General features: G+C 36.1%; 1 protein-coding gene across 1 annotated transcript; it reads left to right on the top strand.

Moving 5' to 3' along the window:
• Nucleotides 1–8,205: 8,205 nt before the first annotated feature.
• Nucleotides 8,206–9,145, top strand: LOC110905049 (21 kDa protein). The gene has a single exon (XM_022150935.2). It carries the CDS (start codon nucleotides 8,328–8,330, stop codon nucleotides 8,913–8,915), a length of 588 nt encoding a protein of 195 aa, XP_022006627.1. The 5' UTR covers nucleotides 8,206–8,327; the 3' UTR covers nucleotides 8,916–9,145.
• Nucleotides 9,146–11,903: the final 2,758 nt, after the last annotated feature.

Genomic DNA, 11,903 nt, shown 5'->3' with positions numbered 1-11,903 from the left:
GCGAGGTGGAATGCCTCGCGGGTTCGTAAAGGTCTATTCGTCGTTGTGGTTCTTCGCCCCTTGTCATTGAAGGAGGTCTTGTACCTGACGGTCCAGCTTCGTGATCGTGATGTGTTACGATATCTCCTCTGCCTCTTCTTCCCCTTCCTCTTCCTCGGAATATTACGGGCGGCATTTTTCCTGCTTTATAAAACTTTAAATACCAATAATAAAAGAAAAAGACAAAATTGGAATAACAATTCGAATTTGTCCTAAGTTCTTGTCTAGACTCAAGTATGTGCAATTGTGTCACTGAGATTAAACACATTAGGATAGTGTTTAATTCACTCAATGTTGGCTCTGATACCAACCTGTCACACCCCGTTTTCCACGTGTATCACCGGTGGGCCCGGTGGGGGATTACCGTGACGTAGTTGGCAACAATATAGTCAAACCACACAATTATATAAATGCACAGCGGAAGCTTTTAAAGATAAATATATACTTCAACCTCTGGTGGTACTATCAAATGTATTACAGAAGTCGAATGTATCCACAGCGGATCAAAATAATAATAAAATATTGTTCATTCAGATACGGCATCGAGTTTGCGAGACTATTCGTGATGCCTAGGAAGCTATTACCAGCCCATTTCGTATAGTACCTGCACTTAATCTTTTGGGGGAAAATACGTCAGTTTACACTGGTAAATACATTCAACTGACACATTTGAAAATGTTTATTAAAAATTGATTTGAATGCACAAGGCACAAACTCTTTTATGGAAAATTGTTAAAATCTTGTGAACGTATTACATGTTCTTTTATGCGTTCAGTAGCCCGGATCGTGCCGGGTTAAAGATTAATAGACACACCACATTGCGTAAAACCGTAGTATAGAAACCAACGGCTACGTCTTTTAATTAAATGTCGACAATATATACCGGGTGTACGCCTACACCGGGATGTCGATGGTCGTGGCCATTTCGTAAAATGATGCCAAGGATATCCGGGACAACGGTCATTAACCCCCCAAAGGCTTTTAAGAAACAAAACTGTTTAAATGAGCCGATCATATTATTTAATTAACCACCTAAGCGATGGAAAAATATAATGCTCAATCAAGCGGTATTAACATACCGTAACCCAAGCCCGTATAGGGGAAATAAGTTAAAGTATTTACCTTTGCAAGTATTATTCCTTAATTTGATTAAATCACCGATAGCTTTTACTGGGCTCCTAATCTGGAACGAAGGTTTTAATTAACCTCTTAGAATTCTAACGGGTCTTTATATTGGCCGTAGCCTAGACCGGTTGGATTCCGGAATATAAATATGGTTTAACCGCGCGAAAAGGCGAAAACCGAGGATGGAATGTGATTCTGCCCCAAACAAGTTCAGAGACTTGTTTTATATGGGTTCAAGGTTCACACTCTGGATTTTGGGGTCAAAATAATATAGTTTGACCCGTATCGGCTAATTTATGAAAACTAGTTTCATAAGCCGAACCGTGCGCGCAATAGGCGAAACGGTTAACCATGAGAGTCTTACGCTTATTTCCTAAGTCAATATGCCTTAAAGAGGTTGTGGCATCAGTAGGATACCTTCCGTGATGCTCGGAACGAGTTTAAGTTAATATTACGCCCCGTAGGGGTTTTCCGGTCATTTTAAAGACTTTTAAAGAGCTTTTCGAGTTCTACAGGAAATCCGAGTTTCCCGAACATTTTATAAAGTCTAAAATACTTTATTTATTATTTAAAATCAGTAGCAACTGGAATCGGGTCAAAAGACCTTGTAGAACTCAAGTTTTGGCCGAAAAGGGCATATTCGGTATTTACCGAACCGTAGCCATAACCGCAGGTTATGAGTAAGGTAAAAATTATTAAAAATCTTTAAAATTCCAAAAATATTATTTTATAACAGTGGGTAAAAGTTTTGGTGACGAAATCTTGGTTTAGATAGGCGTTATGCTAATTGTGTCGTTTATTACAAAAGTTTACTTTAATTGCGCTATTTAGCATAACTCTCATTCTAGACCTCGGATTGACGTGAAACTTTAAGGACATGCTTATAATTTAGTAAGCAAGGTTATGGTCCGTTCACGTGTCCGAAATACTCGTTTTATTTTTAAAAGGCCGTTACGGTCAACTTTTAGGCGATTAACGGAAATGCGCAAAAGACTCGGACAAATCATGAACCGGTCACAGAGGGTTATACCATCATGTAACCTGGTCCTAAGAGTGTCCTAAGGCATATCTATACCTCACTAAAACGGGTCAGAACTGAAGTCAAAGCAAAAGTCAAACTTTTGCGACATTCGGCTCCGAACCGGGTCAATATAGCAAATGGTCGATTCAAACGAGCGTAAACAAGTTTATATACTTAATATCATGTTTTATGAGTGCCAAAACAGGTTTCATAGCATATACATTACAGATTATGTATAAAACGGCAAAATGACTTTCTGTTGACTTTTTAAGTGCACGTTTGACTCGACATTTGACATAGTTAGAGTGGTGATCAGAGGGAACCCTTTTAGGGGTTTATTACCCACATAAATACTAACTCAAAACTACTTTTGATCCGACAATTCACTGGACCATTTGTGAATTATCGTTATGACAACCGTTAGTTACGACGGTTGAGTTTACAAGCTAATTCTATGGAAATATAAGACCATAATGGTTTAGATAACTTACAGAAGCTTAAGGCAAGACTCAAGAACAGAGAAGAACACTTGAAAGCTCTTAGAATGATCAGTGAAGTGTGTTTTGAGTTGTGTGATTGTTATGAACACAACATGGCTATTTATAGTGAAAAATGAGCTCCAAGATCATTACACAACACCTACAACTGATCATGGATGATGGGCAGGTGTCCCATAGAGCTATGGGTCGAGTATAGGGTGCCCATGCCTCATTTATTGGCGTTTTGATCATTCACAAGCTCAAAAGGCAAGAAACTACAAACATTCTGCATCTGGGCGTCTAATGCGGCCCGCATGGGAGTTGCCATGCTTTTGTACGCGGGTCGCCTGAGATTCAAACTTCCGGCGCGTATCTTAGGTGGCTCGCGGCCCGCCTCAACTTAGGCCAAAACATCACGCGGGTCGCGAGAGGCCTGTTTTTCAGGTTTTTTTAAAATCTTTTGTAATGATGAACAAAATCTGGTAATTAATAACGAAATCTTTCGTAATTATTAACCTGACCTTTCGGGTTTGAAGGGGTAACTTTGCGGTTTGGCCCTCGGTTAATTACAACTAAGGACCTCGTGTTATATACCCGCGTTGTTAAGTCCCCGGTTAGTTTATTAATTATTCAGAAAGTCTTAACTTTCATTATTGACGCTTTTAACCCTTCTCATACGAATTTGATTATAACTTTCTCGTTTTAAAACGGAACTTCGCGGAATTTATACAATATGTTCTAGTGAGCGTATAATACTGTTACAAAGCCTCGGGAGCGTTAAAGGGTCACTCAGAGGTATAATTAAACATGTTGACACGGTTAACCCCTGTAGCTTGTAATCCCTCACTTTCTTCCGCGTTTCGCTTCCGTACGATCCATGATTCATTCGTTTGAAGGTACAAGCACCATTTAGGGTTACCATACAGTATATTTACCCTTGTTTGACATCTATAACCCTCGAATTTATATACATTCAAGGTTTGTCAATATTAGTCCTTTATTTAATAGCAATGCCACGTGTAATCAATTGACACGTGTTAACACATTATTGGACACAAAAATTCGAGGTGTTACAAAAATATACCAGAAAAAAGCTCTGTGAAAGTAGGATATCGTGACAACCCTCATGAATAACATCTGAATTGTCAATTGAAGTAATAATCGGTGAGGAATCAAACTGAATCAGAGGGCCACAACTAAATGGTTAGCATGAGTGAACCCTAGATCTATATTATTCACGTTACTGAGATAAACCTGCTGAGAAATAGAATCAGTTGGAAATTGTGAGGAACTGAGATCCACATCTGACTCGCCAATGGAAGGCATCGAGAAATTAGGGTTCAGTGGCACCAACACATCATAGCAATCAGTCGGATGTTGTGGAATTTGATCCCTCAATTCAAGAATCAACGAGTCTTGTTTATCCAAAGTTGCAAGCATTTCATCAAACACGTTGAGAGCAGATACTGGTGGGGACAATTTGACAACGGTATCAACAGCTTTTAAGGACGAAGAACATAATCGACGAAGCATTGCATTAGTGAAATCGTTCCATGTGAGGTCATCGCTCCGAAACCAGGAATTGAACCAGTAGAATGGTTCATCCTCAAATACTTCAATAACGTATGAGAATCGTTCATCACCATAGATTGAGTAAAATCGAAAGTATAGCTCGGATTGAGAAATCCACGAGTTAGGATCAGAGCCAGTGAAACGAGGTAATTGTGGTTCGAGATCTTCCAAAGCCATCGATGCAATGGATCAATGAAAGCACCAATGTTGTGTACTCAAATTAACACAACAAGAGATAATCAACTAGGATGTAAGTAATTGCGATTCGACTGATTCAATAGAACGATTACACTAGAAAAATAAACAACTGACAAGAAGAAGGATAGGAAGCTTAGAGATTACAGAAACGAGATGGGAAAGAAGATAACACACTGATCATATTTCTTTTATGCTCTATTTGCTTTGCTATGTTTCCTTATATCCTACAGCATTCCTATTTCTTTTGTTAGGCTGCCTTAATTGGGCTGGTTGGGCCCGGGTCCAGTTCATAACACATAACAGATCATATACACAAGTTTTTCACGCGAAAGAGAAAGTGAGGGATTCCTTGTAAAATTCGGTTTAAGCCTAACTTTTCGTGCTTGAGGGGGTGCATTACAGATCATATACACAAGTTCTTCACGCGATACATTTTTGAAAATTAATATGTATTTCCAAAGAGAAAGAATTTGCAGATAACGGATCACGTGCACGTTTGGATATTCATCACATGATCCAAATTTTGAGTTGTTGATATTCTTCCTTATTTTCCTCATTTGTGTAACTTGTGAATTGATAAGCATAATGTCTTAAAAGGGATTTGGTTTTTGAAGTATATTTGCATAAAATATGACCAAACAAGTCACATGTTCCGTAAATTCAGAACAAAATTTATGGACCTTTTTCTTGCTTTACGTGTGTGAATCATAAAAGGTTGTTACAACTGTCCGCATTTTACAAAATAGTAAGACCAACCGTACTGGGGCGTGTTCCCCCTTAATATCGTCGGAAAACGCCGGAACACCCACTACACCCGGCGTGATGTGGCGTTTTTTACAAAAAAAATTGCCCCAACGTTTTTCTAATAACGCTGCAAATGGGTTTGACTGGGGTTGACTGGCCAATGATAAAATAGTTTGCTTTTTTTTTTGTTTAATGATTGGAAGGGGCATTATTAGGCATTATTCCCACTACGCCACTTTTGCAATAACGCCCCATGCTGACTGGACTGTCACGTGTCAAATAATGCCCCATGGTGGGGGCATTATTTTGTTTAACCACTACACATGGTCTAATTAAAGTGTACGGAGTGGTTAGGTACTTTGAATAGGTAAACTCTCAAATTACCCAATCAAACAGTGCCACGTCATTTTACCTATTTTGTTTACCTATTACTCAAAAACGTTGGCGATGGTTAGACACTTTGGAATAGGTAAACTATTTAAAAAAAAGGAAAAAATGTGTGATTGGTTGAGAAGACATGGACCCCACCACACACCCCTCTCTCTCCCCTTCCCTCCCTCTCCCCGATTCGATGAAGGTTCACCGAAATCCGTTAGCTTGACGGTAAACTTATGTTGGCAGAAACCAAGTTTACCGCATGAAACCGATGCCACTCCGTAAGGCCTTAACTAATTACAAGCTCTGTTTTCTTTTGCTTGCCATAACTTGATAAGTTATCAATGAGCGGCGTGCCCTTTTGATTTTCATGTCATAATCATTGTCATAATCATGAAAGTAATTACGAATTATGACACTATGAACAATGTATATTTTATCTAGACTGTTTTTAAATGAGCAAGTAAAAGAATGTAAATAAAGAAAACTTATTTCTATTGGATAAGGAAGAAACTAGATAAGGAAGAAAATAAGTAGGTTGGGAGTTTTAAAACCACATGGACGTAATTACACAATATTGTTGCTAAAATATGATTCTAAGCAAAGTCACAAATCAAAGATTTTTACACTAATTACATGTTTGAATATTATTTAAGAAACATAAACCAACACAAAATTACATGTACTCTTTTTTTTTTTCGAACGGCATGTACTATTTTTATTTAGTTTGGATATTCATATATCGTGATATGCATCCACTTGATAGAGCCTTCCTAAACAGGACAAGAAGTGAAATAAAACTAACAATACCGACGAAAAATCTATCTTATGAACCGAGAGACCTTATCCATAACCAAACCACATTATGACAAAAGTAAAAGGGGGTGTGGTTAGCCTCTTCACCCTTCAACCAATAATGTATTCTATTTACAGGAGGGGGTATTGGATTTAAATAAACACAACTTTCATCAATTATTCGATAATACTTCTAAATTTTGATTTGTACTATACCATTTTCAAACTAACTGAACCCTAACTCACTTAATTTTGTTGATGTGGTACTTTGTTTGGTGACATGGCATATGATGTGGCCTTTTTGCTGACATGGCATCTGCCATCTGGTGTGCCACTTATTTGGTGACGTGGCAGTTGACATGCATCTGATGTGGCACTTGTTTAGTGATGTGGCATCTTACATCAGTTAATTGCGTTAAGGTTCAGTTCAGTTAGTTTAAGAGTGACAGAGAAAAATAAGTTGAAAGTTATGAGTGGTGTGATACAAATTGAAAGTTTGAAGTGCTATCGGGCAATTGGTGAAAGTTGTGGTCATTTAAATCCAATATCCATTATAGAAGTGTCTAACACCGTTTGGTTTCTAATAATTTTTACACTCAAACATGTTATCATCATTAGGGGAGTTTTCATTGAATTGAAATTTAAATAGTCGAGTTAATCAAATTAAAGTATTCAAATTTTAAATTTTGAAACTGAATTTAAATTTGGTTTAAAAATTATCTATTAAAATTTGAATCGAATTCGAATGTAATTCCAAAGGTGAACTTAAATTGGAATTTGATTCAAATTCGAATCCAACTTTAAAATTCTAATGATGTACAATTTAAGTTTAAAGGAACTTGAAATCAAACAAAGTAACAAACCAAAGGAACTCGAAATCAAGTACATAAATTCTAAATTGACATATTGTACATCAATAATGGTTGTTAACCGGAGTGGAATTGTGGAAGTGACTCAAATGTTAAGAAATTAGAAATCTAATGATTTTTGGGTAGTTGTTTATTGGGTTGATAACTCGATTAGATATTAAATGTAATACCGAATTCAAATTTAACTCGAATTAAATTTGAGTATTCAAAAACCAAAATCAAATTCGAATTCCATTCGAGTCGACTTTTGCGTTTTTCGAGTCCGATATCAAAACTGAACACCCTAGTTACGTGTATATCTATTTAACACATATAAAAAAGTTCTATTAATGAATAATAATCAGCTGAAAAGTTATAACTTGCATTGTATTCCTCTTCTTGGACCCATAAGATGTAATAGCTTGCTATTTTATATTAATTTAGTGATAGTGTTCAGATTTTCTTCTTTTACGTGTGAAACAAAATAGATAGTAGAAAACGACCAAAATCAGCCTACTGTACCCGCAATTTAATGCTGGATTGTTGCATCGACAGTGAAGAAAACCTAACCTCTGCCTTAATGTCCATTATACACATATATATAAATAATATTTTCATAAAATAATAATGCCTAGTGACATCAAGGGTGAGATAAAGCTTAAGCACCATTAGGTCCTGAGTTTGATTCTTAAAAGAGGGTTTTTTTTCCGAATTTATTGGGTTTACTTCTGAATTGCTGTATAGTGGGGATGGATATAATCAGATGGTTCCTTTAGTGACACGATTATACTCCAATCGTCTGTCTGTTAGTGATCCAAGTTTCTCCTTCAAATAATAATAATAATAATAATAATAATAATAATAATAATAATAATAATAATAATAATAATAATAATAATAATAATAATAATAATAATAATAATAATAATAATAATAATAAGTTTTTAACATTTATGTCCCCATTCTCAAAATCTACAAAACCGGTTCGAACCCGACAGTCCAACACGGCTACACCACATTTCACACGGCTCCAGCAATGCATAACAACCATTAACCACCTCTATAAATACCCCCTCAAAACCCATATCTACCCATTACACCATAGAAGTACACACAACTCACTCCAACGTAATGGCACCAAAGCTAGCCACATTACTCATCTTTCTAGCCGTTATCTACCTAGCCCAAACCACCAATTCCACCACCATCAAACCCTCCTCCAGCTTCATCAAGTCGTCTTGCGCCACCGCAACCTACCCGGCCTTATGCGAACAATCTCTTTCGCCTTTCGCCAAAACCATCCAAACCAGCCGGGCCCAGTTGGCCCGGACCGCGTTGGCCGTGAGCCTTAAACAGTCCCAAACCACCCAAGCCTATTTAAACAAGCTTAAGCAAGTTAAAGGACTAAAGCCCCGTGAACGGTCCGCAATTGGAGACTGTTTAGAAGAAGTTAGTGATAGTTTGGACCGGGTCAGCAAGTCCATCAAAGAGCTCAAGAACTGTGACCGGGTTAAGGGTCAGGAGTTCATTTGGCACATGAGTAATGTCCAGACATGGGTTAGCTCTGCACTGACTGACGAGAACACTTGTATGGATGGGTTCGGGGGTAAAGTCATGGAGGGTCGGGTCAAATCATCGGTTCGGGCTCATATCACTAGTGTTGCACATGTTACTAGTAATGCTCTAGCACTTGTTAACAACTTTGCACAAAAGCATTAGTTGTTGACTGGTGTGTAATGTTACTTACTATAGTACACCATCACCAATGAACCTTTTTTTGTGTTATATGTTAGTAGTGTTGTTAACCCGTTTGCGCGTGTTTGGGTCGGGTTTGAGTAAGTTTTACGGATATGGAAGATGTATAAATTAATAAGTGTTATATATATATATATATAAATGTTTTTTTTTTTTGTTTAGCATAAACAATGAGGTTGTAAAATTATTAAGTCTTCAATTTGTCCTGTTTTATATTTATTTTTTCTTTTTTTTTTGGTCTTACATCATGGCTTCGAATTTATTATTGACAGACATTACCGTTTTAATTGTAGTGTTATGAGCTACAAGGGTCAATTTCGACCACAAATATTCTCGGATTGCGTTAGATCTGATGGATTATTTAAATAATTTTTTAATAAATTAATGCTTATGATTCCCATTGCGTTAGATCTGATGGATTATTTAAATAATTTTTTTAATAAATTAATGCTTATGATTCCCATTGTCGCATGCTAATGCTTATGATTCCCAGATTTATTGGGTTTCCTCCTGAATTGGTGTATAGGCATTATTGCCTAGTGGAAATGGATATGATCGGGTGGTTCTGCTGGTGGCACGATGATACTCCAGTGGTCCGTCAGTGATCCAAATTTGCCGTTCAAAAAAAAAAAAAAAAAGTATTTTATGTATCATAGTATTTTATTTTATCAAATAATGTAATTCAATATCTTCTGTATTATTTGACTATTTGAGTAGAAAGTTAGGCTAAAATACCAAAAATAAATATAAGAAGACGTTATAAATCAAACTCACATGGGACACTAGGGGTAGATACAACTGCATTGTAGGCTAATTACATTTTTCTTTATTTTTTAACAGCAGCTACTTTTCATAAAAGGGTGAGCTACTAGCAAAAAGCTATAGCAAACAATTATTTAAAAACACACACTCACGAATTTGCTTTTTGAACATGCTGTTAAATATATTTATTTAAATGTCCATGAAAAATATGGTGTACTGGTAAGGTGTTTTTGCTCTTTTTTAAAGGTGGAGAATTCAAAACTTTATATCTGGTCATGTGTATGCATTTGTGGTTAATAAAAGTGATTGCAAGTATATTAGCTTGCTATTAAAAAATTAATTAATATTAGTAATATTAATTAATTAAAATCTAAATTTATATCAACGGCTTAACTGAAACATAACTTTAGATTTAATATCTTTATATATGCTTCTTAAAATACTAAATAAATACAATTAAAAAAACAGTGTGAATTTAAATATGGCCCGTGTAACAAGGAACCGTGTCCATAAGGTACTATGTCATGCTTATTTTAAGAATAATATATATTATTTATACATAATAAAACTTTTTTTATATTGTACAGGATAAATTTGCTTTTTGAAAAGCGTTATCTCATTTTGAATATTATGGATGAGAATGGTATTTGTTCAGTACCGAACTGCTATCAGCACCAAAAGTATCGGTATCGGAAAACAAGGAAAATTGATACAGGTACAGAATATATCAGTTCGATACTGGTACTAGTACCGGTATTTACCAATATTTTATCCATAAAAACCGGTATCAAAAACGAAGAAAATAGTTACGGGTACTAAATATATCCGGTCCAGTTAAGTAGTGATACATCAATAAGATACTAGTACCAAATGCTACTATCAACTGCTCATCCTCGGTGAATATCACGTCTAACAAACAAATAAAAATAGGTGAAAAACAGCAGTCTAGATTAGAAAAACGGAAAGGCAATGACTAATGAGCAAGTAGAAAGAGAGGGAACATAACATGTTGGCATGGTAAATCAAGTGGGCCCCAATCACACGTGATTGACTATGGGTCCCACCCATGTGGTGTTCATAATTGATGTCGTTATGTACAAAAAATATCAATTTAAAATACCTAACTTATTGAGTATTTATTATTTAATAGTTATTATATTAGCCGTTCAAAAACAAAATTTATTATATTAATTCGGTTGTTTTCAACAATTTAAATTTAAGAATTTGAATCTTCGAGACACATAACACTTACCAACTGAAATAGTTGCAAAAATCGGTGGGCGTCCCCTAGTCGGTCGAATAGGGAGTTGAGAGTCCTTGGCTAAGGCGGAGAGTACTCAGAGAGTACTCGTAAATGTTAAATTATAAAGAAATTAGTTTTCGGAAATTAGATATATGTCAAACAACATAAATTTACTAATATTTATAACAAAATACGTGAAAAAGATTTTCATTCTTTAATATGATAGGCATATAAATTATGTTTTATTTTTTAAAGTCAAACTCGGTCTGAGTTGACCTACTAGATCCGATTCTGGCCGAGGTTAACCGCGTTTGATCGATTCCAGGAATTAGTCGGAGTTGAAGAAAGTCGCCTCAGCATATCTTAGAGCGATTACTTGAAGAGTACTCGGCCTTAGAAACCATGTGTTACAACCATGGCTACTGGTTAGGTTATATAAAATTTAAAAGCAACAAAAGAAATATGCATTGTGAGGAAGTCACGTCAAAATTTGAAATCCAGACACTAACAATAGTTGAAATAGAGATGAAAATGTTATCGAAGAAGAGATTTTGTAGAGAATAATGTCACACGTCGTCCTCAAACGCACAGTGCAGTGCCTTTCGTTGACTGAGGGTTAACAATTCCGTCATGCTTATTTATACGAGTAATTGGTTTCATTTGTAACATATCAGGGGTGTGACAACCAGTGATACGTGAGAAGTGCAATTAGTTGTGTTGCACGACTTTCCTTAATCATTGAGAGTTAAGACACCAACAAGTAGACGAGATATTCAACATTTAGCACATCAAAACAAATAGACATAAAAACTTTAAAATCATCCAGCTTTATGTTTAACGTTATCTTAATAAACCAAACAAATTAGACTATCGGGTGTGATGGCATGACCGAGATCCTTACGTGGCACCCCCTCCCTCCATGGGTGTGGCGACGACGTGCAATGGTG

This window comes from Helianthus annuus, chromosome 14 (genome assembly GCF_002127325.2).
Source record: "Helianthus annuus cultivar XRQ/B chromosome 14, HanXRQr2.0-SUNRISE, whole genome shotgun sequence".
In the NCBI taxonomy this organism is placed as follows: domain Eukaryota; kingdom Viridiplantae; phylum Streptophyta; class Magnoliopsida; order Asterales; family Asteraceae; genus Helianthus; species Helianthus annuus.
The sequence above is the reverse complement of the archived record's forward strand: the minus strand, read 5'-3'. Positions and strand labels throughout refer to the sequence as shown.

Excerpts from the sequence above, each read along its gene's own strand:
- LOC110905049 (XM_022150935.2), top strand. The coding sequence starts at position 8,328 with ATGGCACCAAAGCTAGCCACATTACTCATCTTTCTAGCCGTTATCTAC.